This window comes from Littorina saxatilis, linkage group LG8 (assembly GCF_037325665.1).
Source record: "Littorina saxatilis isolate snail1 linkage group LG8, US_GU_Lsax_2.0, whole genome shotgun sequence".
Taxonomy (NCBI): domain Eukaryota; kingdom Metazoa; phylum Mollusca; class Gastropoda; order Littorinimorpha; family Littorinidae; genus Littorina; species Littorina saxatilis.
The window spans coordinates 28,869,721-28,891,455 of NC_090252.1; the positions used below are offsets into that span (position 1 = coordinate 28,869,721).

At 42.0% G+C, this 21,735-nt stretch overlaps 1 protein-coding gene across 1 annotated transcript; it reads left to right on the forward strand.

Annotated features, from left to right (window-relative positions):
- Positions 1–1,299: 1,299 nt before the first annotated feature.
- Positions 1,300–21,503, forward strand: LOC138973224 (collagen alpha-1(XII) chain-like). Its single transcript, XM_070345940.1, has 10 exons — positions 1,300–1,468; positions 4,863–5,153; positions 6,145–6,340; positions 8,327–8,454; positions 10,348–10,466; positions 15,457–15,724; positions 18,366–18,487; positions 19,202–19,445; positions 20,021–20,121; positions 20,556–21,503. The coding sequence occupies exons 1-10, from the start codon at positions 1,315–1,317 to the stop codon at positions 20,742–20,744; spliced, it is 1,812 nt and encodes a 603-aa protein (XP_070202041.1). The 5' UTR covers positions 1,300–1,314; the 3' UTR covers positions 20,745–21,503.
- Positions 21,504–21,735: the final 232 nt, after the last annotated feature.

Consider the following 21,735-nt stretch of genomic DNA (forward strand, 5'->3'; position numbering starts at 1 on the left):
TTAGCTGTCATATACATATAGCAATTTTTGTGTGATAAAAGCTTTGGCTGTGGACAGAAACGAGTCCGTTTTAGGCGGCAAATTTAGAGTGAACGCTGCCAAAAGTAAACAAAACAAGTCGCGTAAGGCGAAAATACAATATTTAGTCAAGTAGCTGTCGAACTCACAGAATGAAACGCAATGCCATTTTACTCGTAGCATCGTCAGGCCACCGCTCATGGCAAAGGCAGTGAAATTGACAAGAAGAGCGGGGTAGTAGTTGCGCTAAGAAGGATAGCACGCTTTTCTGTACCTCTCTTTGTTTTAACTTTCTGAGCGTGTTTTTAATCCAAACATATCATATCTATATGTTTTTGGAATCAGGAACCGACAAGGAATAAGATGAAAGTGTTTTTAAATTGATTTGGACAATTTAATTTTGATAATAATTTTTATATATTTAATTTTCAGAGCTTGTTTTTAATCCGAATATAACATATTTATATGTTTTTGGAATCAGCAAATGATGGAGAATAAGATAAACGTAAATTTGGATCGTTTTATAAATTTTTATTTTTTTTTACAATTTTCCGATTTTTAATGACCAAAGTCATCAATTAATTTTTAAGCCACCAAGCTGAAATGCAATACCGAACCCCGGGCTTCGTCGAAGAGTACTTGACCAAAATTTCAACCAATTTGGTTGAAAAATGAGGGCGTGACAGTGCCGCCTCAACTTTCACGAAAAGCCGGATATGACGTCATCAAAGACATTTATCAAAAAAATGAAAAAAACGTTCGGGGATTTCATACCCAGGAACTCTCATGTCAAATTTCATAAAGATCGGTCCAGTAGTTTAGTCTGAATCGCTCTACACACACACACACACACACGCACGCACGCACGCACACACATACGCACATACACCACGACCCTCGTTTCGATTCCCCCTCGATGTTAAAATATTTAGTCAAAACTTGACTAAATATAAAAAGAGAAAAAGCCTAACGGTTTTGAGATTTCTGTTTCTGCAACTGTTTTGACATGTGCAAGTAATCCAGAGAGGGTGAATACAGCAACTAACACTTTTTTTGAGCGCTCTAGCGCCGTTAGTTTGTCAGAACAGAAGGTGGTCCATATTAGGAGCCCTTCCCCTATGTGTATAGGCATCTGTGAGATAGTTGTGTAAAGCTTTTAGCTGTTTATATCGTAATCTGCGACAATTTGTCAATTAACTGGCTGCTTGATCATTATTTTTAGTTACGTCAGTCCGGGCTTGACGAGACTTATGGTGCAAGGTCCACGTATTGTTTTTAAATGATCTCACCATCACGATGACGTTGCTTTCTGACTCCAATCTTTCCATTCTCCTTCATGTCGCCATGTTCTGCTCATCATCAAAGTCACAGCCTTTTGTGATTTACAACGTTCAAAAGTGGTTTCCTATACTGACAGTTCTTGCCTTGGTCTGTGTCACGTTCACTCAAGGTAAGTGGAACCGTGTCGATACTATCAGAGTTACGTAGTAACATGTTGGAGTTGTGTGGCTATAGAAAGGACGTCAGCCGGGCTTCTGCAAAAATGAACTCCAAACAGAATGCTTCCCCGCCGATTTCAAGTCGTACGACTTATCTAGAGGGAGAATAGTATGTCATTTCTTGCAAATCATTTGTGATAAAGGTTTGATAGAGTCGAGTGCTTACGTCCCTTGAATGAGAAAAGAACGATTTGGCGATGAGTCACATGTCTAACTTAAAATACTTGACTGAGTAGCGGAGTCCACAGTTTGAACAGAAGTAGGCTACCTTAGAGGGGGTGGGGGAAGGTCAGTGGGGGACGATGCGACACAAACAAGGCCAGCAGACACACACTTATACACATCATGTGACATGTAACCTGAACCACAGGCGGAAGGTATCGTTCACTGGACCACCACTATCATAGTCTTTCTATGATAGTGCTGGTCCAGTGAACGATACCTTCCGCATGTGCCTGGACCAAGAGTGTGTTTTTGTCAGTTCTGGATCTGGATCTGATTCCCCACTAGGTGTTTGTCGTGGGGTTACAGCACATGAGCCGTGTTCGGCTGTACGTTTGTTGATATTCACATCACGCTAACAACTAACGGATGCAAGCACTCGTAAAAAAGAACCACCAAGACGTTGAGTATATCTGATCTGATCCCCACGTGGAAATGGCCCCCGGGGGACCATTTGATATTTACCAATCTGCCCCCCAGGGGCAACTTTAAGACATCAAAGTGTCTCACAGGGGGCCCACCAAAGAATGGCCCCCACATAATGTATTTGGCTCCCATCGCACTGTAAAATCGTCCCCCATCCCCAAAAGGGCCCCCACCTGTTTTGCACCCCTCCAACACCCCGGCCGCAGGGTTTCATTTACTGGTGCGCCCTGCGCCATTGGCGCATTAACTCTGAAAATGTCCCATCACAATTTGCGTCAGTGCGTCAAAGGGCGCATTGAGATTATGTTCCACTGCGCCAGCAAATGTACACTTTACATCGGATTACACACACACACACGCACGCACACACACACACACACACACACACACACACACACACACACACACACACACACACACACACAGATAACACGATATAGCGGCTAATTCTCAGATGGCACCATATTGCACTATTTTGCATCTTTGGTCAAAACGCGTACAGGCCTCTTTGGCGCTTCTTGTCTTCGACTATGTCCCATCGGAATTTGGTTGAGAGGGACAAATGTGCCATTGCCTTTTTCTCCCAGGTTAAACCCTCCATCCCACTAAAGTGATCTTCTGGGTGAAAAAGGGAGATTATCATCTGTCACCTTTTCAGACCCCTGCTACACCCCTCCCGTTCCTTCGCGTTACTGATACGGTAGAGTATGTATGTGTTTGCGCGCGCGCGCGCGTGTGTATGTGTGTGTGTATGTGTGTGTGTGTGTGTGACAGGGGGAGACATTAAGACACGCAGGGGGCGGAAGGGAAGGAGAGAGAGAACTCTTGAACTAAACTTTGTCTAACAAGGATAACGATTTAAGGCTAGGCCTTTTGTTGCAATTTGTCCTTGAACACCCCCCACACACACATAAACACACTCACACTCAAACACACACACATACACACACACACACACACACACACACACACACACACACACACACACACACACACACACACATTCACAATAAATGAACAAAATCAAACTCGATCATTTTCTAATGCACGGTTGCTGCTAACATTAATTGGTTCTGAAAATCAAACTTTAATCGTCTTTACATTGCAAAGGCTGTTTTCGAGATCATTCCGATTTCAGACAAATCACTAAATTCAAGTGACATAATTTTCCCGATTTACACGAGTTGCTTTTATAAATCTTGAACAGTACTGCGAGCGAAAGCGAACCTATCAATATTTACAAAAGCAACGAGTGTAAATCTGCTTCGACACACCAAGTCATTTAGTATTCTGTTTATCCTACATACTGTACTTCCGTGCATTTTAGTCAAAACGTCCCGCAGGCGAGGCGTCCAAACGGAAGATCTTTTCCAAAGCCTTGTGCAATCTTTGACGTCAGCAGGCGCAAAAGTGTTTCCATAATTACGTTTATATCGAATTGTCTTGGTGACTTTGTCATTGTAAGCAGTGGAAAAGCAGGTCCTTGCTGCCAGACTACTTTGACACGACCTCATTTACATGATATACACACGTGTGGTTTAAACGATATCACTTGATCGAATGCCTTGTAAAAATTGAATTATACTAAATACCTGAGAGGAACCACTCATAAGATAACAATACCGTTAAAACCACACTTGAGATATCATGTAGATGAGGTCGTAGTCTGGCAGGGACCTGCTTTTCCACAGCTTATGTTGCCAAAGTCACCGAGACAAACGTAATTGCGGAAAAAGAAGTCTTCTGGTCCTGCTGTTTCCCCTGAAGAATGTTTAAATTTACACGTCACGCTACATTTTCTAGAGTGACGTTTCTTTGCTGTGATGTCAAAGATTGCACAAGGCTTTGGAAGAGATCGATGTTCCAAAAGAAGCGTCTTCAATATGGTCGCCTCGAGTGCGGGACGTTTTGAGTAAAATACACACAAGTACAGTATGAAGAATAAACAGAATACTACATGGTTTACTGTTTCGGACCAGATTTACACTCGTTACTTTTTTAAATATTGAAAACGCAAACCACTCAACTGATCATGTATGAAGAAGTTGGTCATGCGGGGCTCCGATGGCTCGGGGGTTGAATAAACCACGAGAACTGATGTGTGGTTAACGCGCGCAAATTAGCAATATACGTGATCTTAAGAGGGTCATTTAATGTTGTTGAATACTATTGTGAGTGTGTCCTGTGAGGTTAGTATTGTTGTTTAGAGAAATATGTCATCGTTCGTTCTGTAAACGTCATGTGAGGCGGAGTGGGGCTTTGATTACCGACATTGTTTGTCCAGAATGAAAAGTTGCATTGATGTTTTGCGTCCTTGAAGACGCAGAAAGTGCTATAACAAGTTACCATCTGCCACACCTCTGAAAACAGATGATGTCGTAAAGTAAAAGTGGTAGTACAAAGATGTTGTTAACATTTATTTTCTTTGGGAAAATTCGACAGAGCCATTAACACTATCGACACTTTTCGAAAGTTTGAGGCATTCTTTGGCGTCCACTTTCTTCCACTGTTAAAAAGGATCAGCAATTCTGCCAGCATGATGGCAACGTTAGGCAATTCGAAGGAAGTTTAAGCGTTTTGCTGACTGCCGGCGTCAAAGGACAACCCTATAGTACTATCAGTATTTTCTTTTGTATTTTTCGAAAACCAGTACAGCTCAGAAACTTAAAACCGCCTATCCATTCCTTCCTTGTACAGCCCAGCCTCAAATCACAGCGAACGGGTTGTTCATCACTGGCCAAGAGAAGTCACTGGCCTGCTACATCACCACTGCAGAAACAGTCAGCAATTTCCCTCTCACGTGGTCACGTGATAGTTCAAATCTAGCTGCCTCGGAGGAAAAGACGGTCATCGTGTCAGGGAACTTGAGGAATTACAACAGTTTTTACAAGTTCACTGTTCAGCCAAGTGACAACAAGGATACGTTTACCTGTACGGCCAAATTACCCTCTGGGACAACCACGGCTACTTGGACTGTCTATGTGTTCAGTAAGTAGAGCCCCCCAAACAATGTGTGTTTCCGATTATACGACTAAACAAAAAAGGGTCGATAGGTCGGGCTATCGATCTGCATAATGATGCTACCTGTCATGCTCAGTCAAGGGGGTCATGTTCGATTCATAATAACTTAACATTGACGTTAATGGATTGCTGCAGGTCCCATAAGGAGTTTTCTTGAACATTATTTTATGAAGGAGAAGAAAAAGATAGGTAGTGGAAGCCTCCTTTTGAGACCTGCAAATCCCTGAGAAAATCAGGTCTCAACATTGTGGTAAACTTACAGAGGTTATGAACAGAATATCTTAGAAAACAGGGTCTTGGAAATGTCTTGCCGGGCTTTGGAGATCTTAAAAAGGCGGGATTCTTCTATGGGGTTAGGTGGTCCAGGGAGGGGCGGGGGCAGCGAGGGTGAGTTGTGTGTAAGCATTTGCTTTTCTTGTTTTGTTTGCGCTGGAATGACAGAACCAACGCTGTTAAAATGGAGCAACTACTGTCTTAGTTGTCATACATAGCAAACTGTGTTTTAACAACTGCGTCTATGAAAAGAAGCTAGTCCATTTTTAAGCGTCAGATTTATATTGAACACAGTTACACTACCAGAAGCGTAAACAAGTAAACAAGACTAACGGTTGTATACTGTGCGGCCGCAATTGTTTTAACACATATATGCAAGTTATCCAAAAAGGGCGAATGTGGTGAATGAAATTGTTTTGGTGTGATCCAGAACGTTTGTTTGTCAGAACAAGATTCGGTCCGTATTAGTAGCCGGTCCATATTAGGAGCCCTTCCGTATGATCATGTTCCCAGTTCCAGATTTTGTTTCTGATCGAGTTACTGGTTATATAGATCATAATGCCGAATATGTATCCGTATAAGGTATAACAAAAAATAGAATCCAACATGTAGAATTATCTGACCATCTAAATATCCGCACTAAACAATATCAAATGGCTAAAATAATGTGTTCACCGTTTTTCAGAGGGTCCAGACGATCCGGTCGTAACTGGTCCGAGCACCGTTGTAAGCGGCGTTCCCAGCACGTGGACTTGCGTTGTAGACGGAGCTTCTGGTACAGCTTCCAACGTCTACTGGCAGTTTGGAAACGGAAGCAGACTTGATTCTGGAACCTTCAACAATGTAGACAAAGTATATTTGGACACCAACAATCTGGAAATGTGAGAACTTGGATGGATGGATGGATGGGATGAGTCAGTTACTTGGTTTGTTTGTTGAGTGAGTGTGTGATTAACATATTGATGGTTTGATGGATTGATTGGTTGGTTTGTTGAGTGAGTGTGTGATTAACATATTGATGGATTGATTGATTGGTTGGTTGGTTTGTTGAGTGAGTGTGATTAACATATTTATGGATTGGTTGGTTGGTTGGTTGGTTGGTTGGTTTGTTGAGTGAGTGTGTGATTAACATATTGATGGATTGATTGATTGGTTGGTTGGTTGGTTGGTTGGTTGGTTTGTTTGTTGAGTGAGTGTGTGATTAACATATTGATGGATTGATTGGTTGGTTAGTTGGTTTGTTGAGTGAGTGTCTGTGTGTGATTAACATATTGATGGATTGATTGATTGGTTGGTTGGTTGGTTGGTTGGTTGGTTTGTTTGTTGAGTGAGTGTGTGATTAACATATTGATGGATTGATTGGTTGGTTGGTTGGTTGAGTGAGTGTGTGATTAACATATTGATGAATTGATTGATTGGTTGGTTGGTTGGTTGGTTGGTTGGTTGGTTGGTTGGTTGGTTGAGTGAGTGTGTGATTAACATATTGATGGATTGGTTGATTATTGGATGGTTTGGTTCATTATTTGGTTGATGAATGGGTTAACTGATTGATTGATTGATTAATTGATTGATTGATTGATTGAATTATTGTAGGGTGGGTGGGATGCATTTGATTTGTTTGATAATTAAGATGTGTGCTGGGCACACGGATTTAATTGCTTGCAAGAGTTCTGGTTATCTGCATGAAAGCTCATTGTTCTCAGGCGAAGATGCTTAACATGTTTAGGTCTATAACTCAACGTTTTATTAACTTACCTTGCTTGTGTTTCTTTTATTCTTGATTTCAGAACGTTAACTGTCCATCTGTTGCGTTTTTTTATGAGTTTTTATGTCATGTGGTTTTATTGACTCGCCTGGGTAATTGCTGAGTCTTAGGATTCATATGTATATGTGTCCGGCTGTGGACAAAAAACTTAACATTGATATTATCTCGGATGTTTTTCAAGCTAGACCTCTAAAACTGTGCACACATTTAGGGTTTAATAATCTCACGAAACGACTCCAGTTTGGTTGACCCTCGTCAAATGTTGGGGTCACAGCGGGGTCACGTTAGTTTAATAAAAACTTAATTAACGTTGAGGTTATCTCGGATGATTTTGAAGCTAGAGCTTTGATACTTTGGACACCTCTAGGGTTTGATAATCTCCAGACTTGACGTAAGTTTGATTGACCCTCGAAGGGGTTTTTTTGGTCACAGGGGTTCATGTTTGATTCATAATAACCTAACATTGACGTTATTGGGAGCGTTTTTGAAGATATAGCTTTTGAACTTTGAATACTTCAAGGGTTGGATAATCTACACTGAGCCCAAAAAGTTAAGGATATTTTTTCAGTGATATACCCTGGATGTTAAACAGCAATTTTTGGGTCAGAAATATACGTGTATTTGAAGATCAGTCTTTTTTCTGCTTAAAAATGTGTTTCTTGAATCTGAGCAATATTTGGGTATGACGTCACATGTCCGTGACCACGCCTACCCTCAAAAATGGCGTTTTTTGACGGCATGATTCACCTTCAACCGTCGAAACGGTGACTTAAACTGAATAATATTTTGCAATGTTTTACACCAAAAGGTTTATTTGGTGTCTTACCTAACAATTAAGTCAAACAAATTTCGTTCAAATCCGCCGCGCAGTTAGGCTGATCCAACGTGTAAAGGAAAGCGACAACAATCCTGAAAAATATATTTAAAACAAATATTCACGTAAAAATTCAAACGTTCAAGTTGTTAACATTACTTGTTGTTTGATTCTGGATTGGGAAGCGTTAGAAGTATAATTATGTGCGGTTTCCTTCTTTTTATTCCATGTAGTTTTATTTCATGTGTGTATATTTCTTATGTTTAATTTAATGTGGTTTTATTTCAGTCACAAAACAACAAGCACGTTGTCACTGACCCTCTCCGCCGCGGCGCCAAACTTTCAATTGATCTGCTATGCTGTTCACTTTGATACAGAAATACAGAAAATGACCAGCCGTTCTATCACCGTTACCTGTAAGTTTCAATCGACGTTTTGCGGAAATAACTATGTCAGACGGTGTATATAAGCGGTGTGACATGGTAACTTCCCCTTTTACTGATCCAAACTTTTTACCTAATAACAACTAGCTCGCTTCTTGCTGGCTTTAAGGCCAATAAAAATGTCTGTTTACGGTAACCCGACCGACCCTAGTTTTTAGGCCCGACCCTAATCTTTTTTTTGGATCGTCTGAAAAAAAAAGCATCCAAAATAGAGCTGTTTGGGCTCAAACAGCAGACGACAGAAGGGAGGTGAGCTCAAAGTACTGTTAGGAGTAGTTATGTTGGGCAAAAACAGGGATTGATGAGAAGAAATGAACTGTGAAACATCATAGAGAGAGAGGAGAAAAAAAAGAAGAAAAAAAAAAGAAAAAAAAAGAAAAAAAAAAGCCGACCTACCGACCCTATCTTTTCACCCTATGTTACCGTAAAGAGACCTAATTTTTTTTTGGCCTAACCTGTCATCGCGACTATCAACTAAGACTGATGATGTGTATGTTGTGTAGTGTGCGCTTCATGTAAGACTCTTCTTTCGAAAATATGCGTAGCGCAGACACGGATTTCCGAAGATTGCTTGCCGATCACTGACAGTAAACGCCTACCACGTGCGTTGTCCTTAACTCTCGTGAGCTCAAGTCAAATCCACGTGTCCTCGGTCAAAACACGTTGTCCGCGATCGCTGTTTCATAGAGAAAATCGTCTGGAACAAAACAATGTCTAAATCAATTCTGCAAAAGTTCAAAGCATTCGAAGAATAGTTTTGAAATTATCTTGTCATCCGTGGAACTATCCTGTTTTGATTCATCGCTTTGCTTATTCTTCATTTAATAATTTGTACGAAGTCAATTTAAATGCACACCGAATTTTAACACAAACAGTTCTGTTTAATGAATGCTGTAGTCAAATGACTTGAAGAGAAAAACGGTGTATTTGAAGGTAGCTCCTGCCCTTAAGGGGAGAGGTGGCATCAGTGGAAAATTAAACCTGAGTGATTGCACATTTGTTTGCAACATTTTACTGTGCTGCAAAAAAGCATAAAAAGACACATTCATGCTCATTTCTGGACCTAATACCAACATGTGTTGGGGACAAGTTATTGATTTCTTTAAAAAAAAAAATGCCCATAGTGACTCCATATTCCAGCTAATTATTGAAACATACCTGAAGCTGCAGGTTTCAAATGTGTCATAATGTATGCACCAGTAGCGTATCTAGGTCATATTTGACAACAATTATTGCCAAATCCTACTCACAGGGATGCAATGAGGGAGAATACAATTGACAGACATTAAAACATATTATGTTTTTTCTTCACAAATCTCTCTTGTAATTATTCAGATAAATCACTCGTTGTCATGGCAAAGCAAGAATGGTAAGTTTACCCATAGTAAACTGACCAAAGCCTGACCAGATCTGAGATGGTGAGTCGAATAGTTTTCGCGAAAAGGAAAGTGCGTTTAACTCTGTAATTGCTTTATGTTAACAGCGGTTTACCGGCGTACAACCACCAAAACATAAACTCTGTATTGCTCTGTGTCAACAGTGAATCCCGGTATAGTGGCGATAGATGCAACACCAAAAGGTTACCTCTGTATTGCTCTGTATAAACAGTGTACCGTGGTATAGTGACGACATCAACATGATAACTCTGTATTGCTCTGTGTAAACAGTGTGCAGAGGAATTGTGGCGATATATTCGACACCAAAATGTTAACTCTGTATTGCTCTCTGTGTCAACAGTGTACCGTGGTATAGTGACGACATCAACATTATAACTCTGTATTGCTCTGTGTAAACAGTGTACAGAGGAATTGTGGCGATATATTCGACACCAAAATGTTTACTCTGTATTGCTCTCTGTGTCAACAGTGTACCCTGATATAGTGAAGACGGATGTGACACCAAAACGTAACCAGACGTGGAAGGTGGCAGAGGTGTTTACAGTCTCATGCACTGCAGTCACGGGGACTATGGACAGCGATACTGTGGTAACGCGCGACGACAATCAGGGTTAACTCAGTTAGCGAGCACACACTCACAGAATACGAACACAAATGAACACGCCAAACAAGCCAAGAATAATGCTAGCGGGTCTGCAAGCAGAGCAGCATCTACTTTTTCATTATTTAGTTGTTCAAACCTCTCCCACTCTGAATTACATTTCCTTAGCAACATTTCTGCCGTGTATTGGCAGAAGGCAGTAAGTCCAAATTTGGTAAAAATGAGATTTTCATATCATAATGCAGAGGGGAAAAAGGCGCATCTTGTGTCAAAATTTCTAAGATGTGCGATCAATATTTATGGACTTTTTGAAGAAGTAAGTCCACTAAAAAAAATGTAATCGAAGGATAAAAATCGGCAAATGGAAGCAAGTCCAGGGACTTTTGGTTTTCAGGTTTGCACTGGACTTACTTCCTTGCAAGCCTCAAAACGAGTTTGCATGGTTTAGCGCTCTATGTCCATTAGCCAATCGCGTTCACCCTTTTGTAATCCTGACTGCGGTTAACCAATCAGAACTAAGCTTATTGTATCATTATTTCCCTGGCCTTTGTCGGGGAAAATGGCGACTGATGAGAGCTGCCGCGCCGACGTGTTCAACTATCCGAAGCAACAGTAAGTTGGTTTGTTTGTTTCATTTTTGTTGTTGGCAGTTTTGCGTTCCGGTCTGAAATGACTCTCTCTCAATAGGTGTATGGGAATTTACAACGACAACACTGATTTTCTGACTGATTTGGGTATTCCAATGTGCACTTGCATTACGGAGCTAGCAAGTAAAATGCCATAGTTCAAATGCCCATTTATTATAGTTTTGTTGTTGTACGCTACTTCCACTGTGACTTCTTGAGTATTCACTTCTGCTATTTTCATCATGATATTTATAGATGCATTTAGCATGTTTCTAATACAAAGATGTTTTGATCTAGAATGAGTGACTTGTGGTCTTGAACACTGACAGCGTGTTAGATCTGGAACAGCATGACATTATACTGGAGGATTGTTCTCCGGTCTCTTTGTGCTTCCAACCATCGGAATAAGTATTATGTCCTATTGTATTTGACAGAAATGTGATTCGAAGTGGGACAGGCAGCGACGACAGCTGCAGCACACAGTCTGAGGGATACTCGCCACCACTGCCCCTTTATGTTCAAGGGCCCAAAACAAGGTATGTTTCACTGACACAGCCAAAAATAGCGTGCAACATTTTTTCATTCCTTTCTTTTTTCGGGCTGAAGAGGTATATTTTAAAACGAGCAACATCTTTACATCATTTTCGTTGCAGTAGTATTAGTATCATCAGCAGCAGCAGTAATCGTTTGTCATTATAGTAGCCCGGAGGGGGAGGGGGGGGGAGGTGATGTGCGCGGGAGAGGAAAAGGATGATGTGAAGGAGGGTGGGAAGGAGATTTGTCAATAAAATGTCTCACTTTTGCTGCCTTTTTCATTTGACAGATGTGTAAGCGTTGCTGGCAGGTTGCAACTGCGAGATACAACCACCTCGGCTTGCAGGAGAAGAGGCCACAATGGACCTTGCCCAAATGAAAATGCCAGCAACATACGACGGTTATGGACCGAGGAAGAGGAGCAATACCGACAACTTTCAGTTTGACAATAACAGATGCTGAGCGTAGAGAAGCAGAACCTGGGGACGAGGAGGGGGAGGGGGTGGGGGGATTGTAAGTTGTTTGTTAGTTATCCAAACAGGCTCATGGAAAACAATCTACATCCAGTTAATCGCTGTAGTTGATAATTGTCATCAGTCGGATGGCAGAATGTCAGTGAATAGTTTTAGAAGGGATGTAGACTGTAACTGGGGTAGATGGGGTGATACATGAATATACTACATCATAGTTTGCAGGTTTGTGGTTTTGCTAGTTGAACACTCAACTACAATGTTTGTGGACAGTGTGTGAATTACTATGTAATTCTACAAGCAAATGTAGCGCGCATGGTGTACAACTACAAATGGTTATATAGTTCATCACACAGTTTTCAAGACTAATTAAACAAATGTTGTTCAAAAGCGGAACACTTCAGCTGAAAGTCAACACTGTACGATAATATTGTTAACTGTGGTATAATGGCGGTTTGTCAAACCATTTCTTTTTTCACGCTGTTGCTTTAATTTTGTGTCCTTTGGAAATCAAGACTGCACGATTATCTATTGTTAATTCTGGTATAATGGCGGCTTGTCAAACCAGTTCTTTTTTGTCATGCTGTTGCTTTAATTTTGTGTACTTTGGAAATCAAGACTGCACGATGACCTATTCTTAATTCTGGTATAATGGCGGCTTGACACACTAGTTATTTTTGTCATGCTGTTGTTTTAATTTTGTGTCCTTTGGAAATCGTTAGTCAAACTCAATAAATAAAACGTCTTATTGTCAGATCCTGGATTCTAATCAGTCTTATTAGCAAACGAAAGCGAGAAAGACAGTGAGAAGGAAAGAAAAAGTGTGTGTGTGTGTGTGTGTGTGCGTGTGTGTGTGTTACAGACAAGCAGCAAGAAAAAATGCGTGTGTGTGTGTAAACGTTTTCTTAGATTTTTATTTTAATGTTAAAAGACTTGCGTTCAAGTCAATATTTGTCATGTGAATATCAAAAGAGAGTATCAAGACTTGTATTAAAAATAATGGTCTTTTTAAACGATATCAATGACACAAGAACGGATTAACAATAAAGTTAATCATGAGTGAGCGACCACAGAATGATAAGCAAAATGAGGAACCAAGACAAAGACTAACTTGAGCATGTGTTGAAATTTAAGAAAACGGGCACATTTGTCTCAGTTAATCACAAAAGAAAATACAAATTGTTCACCAAGGAAGTTGTTTGTGCATTCAGAAATTCACGAAATCACTGGACGTAAAGTCACATTTGAAAAAAAGTTCCAAAAGCAGTGTTGCGTGTATTTTCTTTTACTTTCAATTTTCGGAGATAATAAATTAGCAGAAAGCAGTAAGTCCACTTGCTGCTCTATGCCCTTTTCTCAGCCAGATATATCGACCAGGATATAATATGGCAGAAAGCAGTAAGTCCAATGCTGCTTTTTGCCATTTTTTAAAAATAAGATTTAAGTCGGGATATAATTTGGCAGAAAGAAGTATGTCCTCTTACTGCCTTTTACCATTATTTTTGAGTGAATGAGTTTAGGGAATTAATTCGGCAAAAGGCAGTAAGTCCACAAAAATCATTATTTCTAAGTGATGAATCAAATGAGGGTTTTAATATTCATAGCAGAAACGCACAATAATGCCCTACATGTTATCAGCAAACAAACAAATCATTTAAAGCTTTTCATTCCAAAACAGTGATGCAAACAGAAAATGTCGATTTTCTCGAAACTATGTTTCATGGACTTGCTTCCTTCTGCCTTTACACGGCAGATTTGAATGGACCGCAAGACCTGAATAACTACTCATTGCAGAATTCGATTGACTTTGCAACAAAACTGTTCTTAGCTCTGACAGTCCTGAACATTGGGACCCGAAATCGTCGTCCCGACGGCAAAAGCTCGTAGTGCTTGGCAATAACATGCGTGCAGTCTTTAGCAATTTTCTTGCCTTTGCGAGCGGCACGATGTTGGTGCACCGAACTCAGGATTTGCTGTTTCTGACGCAGTAGGGGAGACCGGGGCTAGTCCGCCTACTTTTATGCTTTTGGTAGCATAACTGGCGAGTTTGATGAACTAGAAGACTGATTTGTTATTTTACATCAAGACAAATGTGTAGCTGATATCAATGTGCAGACAGTTGTTATGTGCGCATGAACATTTGTTGTATATACTGCTTTAAGTAGACCTACCCTAACGTAGGCGAACTTGCCCCAAGTCGGGGTAAGTCCGCCTACAGGGTGGGGCAAGTCCGCCGCTCTCATCCCATAGTATGTACAAGACTAGTAGCGGGCAAGCTTTAGTGGGAAAGCTTTTTTAATTCCCTTCAATATTCAGGTTTAAAAATGCCAATGACAAAATACGAAAGAATGTAACACAAAATTACGTTAGAGGAGACCGGGGCTAGTCCGCCTACTTTTATGCTTTTGGTAGCATAACTGGAGAGGAGACCGGGGCTAGTCCGCCTACTTTTATGCTTTTGGTAGCATAACTGGCGAGTTTGATGAACTAGAAGACTGATATTTTATTTTACATCAAGACAAATGTGTAGCTGATATCAATGTGCAGACAGTTTTTGTGTTGTACATACTGCTCACGGCGGACATGCCCCATGACAAATAGGCGGACTTGCCCCCGCACGGGCAGGCAACTCTAGTACCAGATAGCGAGCACAACATGGGAAGGAAGAAGCAAAACTTTTGTCAGAACTCGACCTTGATTAACGCACTTTCACTCGACACCAAGACTAAGTATTTGTTCTCAGAGGTAATGCATCAAAACCCAAGTCAACTCCAATGCATTCATGTTACAAAAATGAAGAAAAACACTTTTTGTGATCTGTACTCACGATATATGGGCGCGCAACCTTTGAACTTCTGCAGGATATGGCGCGAAGAAGGGACACCACTCTCACATGGTGTGAATGACTAAAAGGTGGCAAACGTAAGAATGAACAGACAAAGACGGATGTGCCCTGGGGGCGGACTAGCCCCGGTCTCCCCTATCTTGCTGCAGACATTGACCACTTTCTCTAACACATTCTTGTTTTTGACACTTAGGTTTCCAAACCAGCAGATAAAGGAAAAAGTTAAAACGGACTCTATAAAACTGCGGTAAAAAGCTTGGAGAACATCGGGGTTCACGTCAAGGTTTCTCAGTTTTTGCAGACAAAATACTTTTGACTGGCTATTCTTATGAATAAAATCAGTGTTTGAAGTAACATTTAACTTGTTTTCTAAAACGGTACCCAGGTACCTGTATTCTACTACTCGATCAACTTTGGCACCATCAATGAGCAGGTCTGGCACAATATCTGGATTCTTCCTCAAATAAATCACCAGTTCTTTGGTCTTTTTTACGTCGTGTAGGTCAAGTGGACATGGGAGTTTCAGAAGGCTGGCGGGTCTGACTGGACACCCTACGACGGACGCCCATCTGACGTGACGACCGAGGCCATGGTACCCGGGCCTGCGTCAGGCCGCTACTTCACGCAGACCAGTACTCTCAAGCGTACTTTGACCTTGGCGGATAGTGGACGGCGATATCGCTGTAAGATCAACAGTACCAAGTTCCCAGAGGACCACTCGCGCCTTGCCGAGGAGTTCAGCGTTGGGACTGTGGCAGCCCTTGACGAAGGTGGGTCCGGGTCGTGGGAAATCTCATAGCTTTTTTTCAGTTGTTTATTTTGTTGAATTTTTACCCACCTTTCAATTGTGAGGTAAGAAACCTGCGATACAAGATCGCGTGGCACAATTTGTGTTTTTGACTCACCTGAGTAATTGGTGTATTAGGATTCATATGTGTCCGTCCATATGTCCGACCGGCCGTCGAAAAAAAACTTAACGTTGAGGTTATCTCGGATGTTTGTCAAGCTATACACACACACACCGTCTTGCGGACGTTTAAGATATCATAAATAAAATCCACTATTGTGAGGCAAACATGCAAATGCTGCATTAATTTGGATAAACTATCTAGTGTATTGCATAACACGGATGTTTGTGTTTATACACACACACACACACACACACACACACACACACTTGCGGACGTTTGAGATATTATAAATACAATACACTATTGTTGAGGAAAACATGCAAATGCTGCATTAATTTGGATAAACTATCTAGTGTATTACATAACACTCAGGATGGTCCTACTTTAGCTTGAGTCTTTAGCCTGTAAATCTGCCCTTCCCAAGGTCTGTCTCGTACCTTACTCACAATTTGTCTTCGCTCACAGTAGGTGCAGAAACAGAGAAGGCAAAGAGCGCGGAGAAGGCAAAGAGCGCGGAGGAGGCAAAGAGCGCGGAGAAGGCAAAGAGCGCGGAGAAGGCAAAGAGCGCGGAGAAGGCAAAGAGCGCGGAGGAGGCAAAGAGCGCGAAGAAGGCAAAGAGCGCGGAGAAGGCAAAGAGCGCGGAGAAGGCAAAGAGCGCGGAGAAGGCAAAGAGCGCGGAGGAGGCAAAGAGCGCGGAGAAGGCAAAGAGCGCGGAGGAGGCAAAGAGCGCGGAGAAGGCAAAGAGCGCGGAGGAGGCAAAGAGCGCGGAGAAGGCAAAGAGCGCGGAGGAGGCAAAGAGCGTGGAGAAGGCAAAGAGCGCGGAGGAGGCAAAGAGCGCGGAGAAGGCAAAGAGCGTGGAGAAGGCAAAGAGCGCGGAGGAGGCAAAGAGCGCGGAGAAGGCAAAGAGCGCGGAGAAGGCAAAGAGCGCGGAGAAGGCAAAGAGCGCGGAGGAGGCAAAGAGCGCGGAGAAGGCAAAGAGCGCGGAGAAGGCAAAGAGCGCGGACTACAGCAGCGTGACGATCACAGTGATCACCCTGGGCGTGGTGGTGGCGGTCGCCATCGGGGCTGTTCTATCGTTCCGGTACAATCGCCGCAAGGTCAAGGCAGGAGCTCAAGGTCAATCTGCCAATGACGCAGCTGCTGGAGATGTAGGGAATCTGGACGCAGCGTTGAACACCAAGGCGTCCTCTCCTCTTTTCGACGACAGCTCTGTGTCCGACGAGTCCGACATGACGGACGACGGCACAGTGAAAGGGTCTGATGCTGACAGTGAGCCACCATAGTCAAGTTTCAGAAATGGACCGGAACATAGGGATTCGATGTTGTGGTGAAATTGACTTCAGTGCATGTGCCTGTTTAATTCACTGAACAACTGACATAAATCTGTCAGACGCCTGCTGATGTTTATAGCCACACGCGCACACACACACACACACACACACACACAGAGATCCTGCATGGACCCAATTAACCAAATTCCGTTGGGAAGAAGTCTCAGACGCAAATCTCTTAAAACCAGAAGCCCCCCCCCCCCCCCCCCCCCCGTAACACCCATCGCAAACAAACATTCACCGATTCCGATTGGTGTATTTCTTCCTTATTATTTGCCGAATCAATTAAATGGTGAAATCTGGTGCAACATGAGCTGTGTGTGTGTGTGTGTGTGTGTGTGTGTGTGTGTGTGTGTGTGTGTGTGTGTGTGTGTGTGCGTGTGTGTGTTGCTTGTCCGTGTGTTGCTTGTTCGTGTGTGTAAGTGTGTATGAGAGAGAGAGAGAGAGAGAGAGAGAGAGAGAGAGAGAGAGAGAGAGCGTGTGTGTGTGTGTGTGTGTGTGGAAGGCTAAGGGAAAGCGGGCGCATTTCAATGCATTCGATTGACTGGATGGTTAAAGTCTCCGACCATGTCACGTTCATGTGCACGGAGCCCCTATTAGGGCGTTCAGTCATTTTAGCTTTCATGATAATGAATATTTTTAGTCACGTCAGTCTCATCCACAGACCCACTGTAACCAGCTCTTCTTTTAAAACTCCACTCGTTGAACTTAAAACGTACTAAAGGATCCAGTTCATGACGCGGAAGAACAAGAAGAAGACCTGGATTCGGTTATCTGTCAGAAGACATTCCTTTGTCAAAGCTATGGGATATATTCGACCGGCCTGGGGTCAAAACAATGTGTCAAATAAAAAAAAAATATGTATGCGTAAATGACCGAAGAATGAGGACTGGGAAACTAAAACGCAGGGCATTAGAGCATGCCTCCACCTCGGAATCTAAGTGAACACGTGTATGCCAACAATTCAACTTGTGTGAGTGACGGTATGCATACTAGAACAATATAGCAATCGGGACCTGAATATGCACCAAGATGATTAAATATCACATAACAACACAAACAAATGTCCAAGGAATTAACAACACAATGCAACCTCTTCGTAGGAGTTGCGCATGCACTGCTTTCTTATTTGTTAATATTATCTTCTATATCTATGTCTAATCTGTCAGGAACAAGCAAAAACATCACGGCAGACATGTTTGATGAGGCATTCATTCGTGGCAGTGGAAGCCCAACGGATATCCTTGTCATCGTCGACGTTTCTGTCAGCGTCCATGAGAAGGATGTACAGGTAAAGGGTACAACTATGTGTGTGTGGGGGAGAGGGGCGGTGTTGGTGAATGTGGAAGGTGGTTGTGTGTGTGTGTGTGTGTGTGTGTGTGTGTGTGTGTGTGTGTTGGTGAATGTGGAAGGTGGTTGTGTGTGTGTGTGTGTGTGTGTGTTGGTGAATGTGGAAGGTGGTTGTGTGTGTGTGTGTGTGTGTGTGTGTGTGTGTGTGTGTGTGTGTGTGTGTGTGTGTGTGTGTGCGTGTGTGTGTGTGAGTGTGTTTGTGTGAGTGAGGAGAGGGGTGGTGTTGGTTGAGTGAATGTGGGAGGTGGTTGTATATGTGTGTGTGTGTGTGTGTGTGTGTGTGTGTGTGTATTTGTGAAGTGTCTGATCTCACAGATGGTTGTATGTGTGTGCGTGTACGTGTGTGTGTGCGTATGTGTGTGTGTGTTAGTTTGTGTGTCTGTGAAGTGTCTGATCTTACAGATGTGTGTGTGTGTGTTTGCGCGTATGTTCGTGTGTGTTCTTGTGTGTGTGTGTGTGTGTGTGTGTGTGTGTGTGTGTGTGTGTGTGTGTGTGTGTGTGTGTGTTTTCGTGTGTGTTTTCGTGTGCGCACGGTGTGTTTTATAATTACCATCTGTTTAATTATCTATTTGTTTTTAAATGTTTCGTATTTTTGTATTTTGTATTGTCTTTTATTTATTCAAGTTTCATAACGCCTCCATTCACTCCTTTTCAGTATATCAAGAACGGCCTGAAGTCGATGCTGGACCTGTTTTGTGAGGGATTCGGCAATAATCCCACCGACAACAGATTGGCCCTAGTGCAGTTCTCTAGCGACCCAGTTCTTACTCACAAATTTGGATCCTCTCAGACGATTGCGGACCTGAAAGCCGCTGTCAATCGTCTGTATCCTATGTTTGGCTACACATGCACTGCCAAGGCTTTGGCATTTGCGAGAGATGCCTTCAGATCAGAAAACGGTAAGCAAGTTAATTTATTGAGCTAAATTAGGTTTTAAGCCGAGTACATACTCATACAACGAACTACAGCACAATACAGAACAATGAAACTTGAAGCAAGACGTCTGTTCTCTTAGCTTGTCGCACATTCATAACACTAACTTCACACAATAATCATATGAGATAAGAATAATCTTAAATGTAATCGTAGAAATGTCATGCTTCGGAAATTACACCCGGGCCGAGCACCAAAGTTTTTGGTTATTCAACTGAGAAGGTGTGACATTTCATACATTTCACAGCTTGAGATTAATCACTTCCGTGTGTCAATGACTTTTGAGTTTTAATGCCGTGTACAGTATTGTATGTGTGTGACCCAATTCCCGAAACAAATTTGTCTCAAGTTTTCACAGGGTTTTAAAGGAAGTGTTGACTGACGGGGGCTTCAAAACCAAAACAACCAATTTAAATCATTAATGAACGAAACTGCAGACGTCATCATCATAAGTTAGTACTTGTACTATCGCTGGTTATAATTATTTAAAAATAAATGTCAACAAAAAGCCCGTCACCAACATGACATTTTTGTAAACCAGGCGGACGATTCAACTCCACCACGACAAGCCATACTCTGCTCATCACTGACGGAATGTCTAACTGTGGGGGTGATGTCAGACACGCTTCACAGCAACTTCAGGTAAGTCATTTTAAGCAAACACATATATATTTCTATATTATCAAACTCTGCAGTCCCCTGCACCTCATTTGATTAACAAGAAAAGTAAATGCCTACGCAACTCACCCACGTTATGAATGATAAAGATAAAGAACAAATAATGAGCAGTCTCCTGCTCTAGCTCGAAGAAAATGTTCAATTTTAATGTAATATTTTAATGGACAATTAAGTTCTGTTACTGATATTGTTATTGTTATTGAACTGTCAAATTAATTATTTCTAATATTTGTGTCCTGCTTGTTGGCCGGAACTCAACCCCATTGTGACCTTGACATTTGATCCGACTCAACCAGGTTCCACACTGCCTCTCATAAAAACGTGTGTGACCTTACAAAGACCTCGCTTGAAAAAACATTTAAGGAAATGATAATTCTCCTTTTTTGTTTTACTTACAGGAGGTGTCCACAGTGTGGGCCGTGGGTATTAATGCGACGGAAAACTCTGAGGCACTATCAGGTCTTACATCCATCGTGACGACGGAGGACCCTCGCTACCTCTTCACGCTCGACACTTTTCTGGACTTTGAGAACGTGATGGAGGCCATCAAAGACAAACGACAAGGCGATGTGTGTATGGTGATCTGACATGATACGACCAAAGAAAGACTCTCGCATTTTCTTCACGCTCGACCGTTGTCTAGACTCTGAGAGTGTGATGGAAGACAATATAAAACACCAACGACCTGGTGACGTACGTGTGCTTGGCGACCTGAAGTGAAGTGGGAGAGATAAAACATAGACGTAATTAGCTTTGCTATCTCTCATGTGCATTCGACATACCAAACATTTCACATGTGCATTCGACATACCGAACCTTTCTCAGATCATCTGCATTCGACATACACAACCTTTCGCTATCTCTTAACGTGTAATAGCTTTCTTGGCTTTTAAACTATTGTCGCAAACAGTGCGTGGTGACCTTAAGCGGAGTGGGAGAGAAGGAACATTCAAACAGATAACTGTATACACTGGCATGAGCAGTGCCTTTGACGTAGAGGGACTTTGCCAACTCTCCACAGCTTTCTCGACTCTGAAAGTATGGTAGACGCCATTTAGAGACAGACAACAAGGCGACGAGTGCATGACGATCAAAGGCAAAGTGCGAGAGAAAGAATTTATTTATAGTTTTAAAACATTATTTAACCGATGATTTTATTTTTGCCACTGTCAACTGAAGTAGGTGCATATATTCTCCGGCATCGCAGCGTTTTTGCCTAGAAGCAGACCCACGAACTGACATGTATTGCCATATTTAAACACTAGTTCACAAGAGCAAATTGAAAAGTTGTCTGCAAAAAAGCAGTCCTTGGCATCTCCTTGCCTCAAGCGAAGTTTTGAAAGAAGTTTTGGCGTTTTTCAAACCTTTTTCATTTCCCATTTGTTTGTTTGGCTGTTTTGTTTGTTTGTTTATTTGTTCTTTAGTTGGTTGGTTGGTTGGCTGGTTTCTTTGCTTGCTTTCGTTTTCTCTTTATGTGTATTAGAATGTTGTATTATTTAGATGTGAGAACAGGTTGCTTTTTACTAGGACACATAATTATTGGAGGGGCCAACCTCTAGCGAGGGGTGTGTCAGAAAC

Excerpts from the sequence above, each read along its gene's own strand:
- LOC138973224 (XM_070345940.1), top strand. The coding sequence starts at position 1,315 with ATGACGTTGCTTTCTGACTCCAATCTTTCCATTCTCCTTCATGTCGCC. Across the intron at positions 18,488-19,201 it reads TCCATGAGAAGGATGTACAG|TATATCAAGAACGGCCTGAA; the intron begins GTAAAGGGTACA and ends ACTCCTTTTCAG. Across the intron at positions 19,446-20,020 it reads TGCCTTCAGATCAGAAAACG|GCGGACGATTCAACTCCACC; the intron begins GTAAGCAAGTTA and ends TTTGTAAACCAG.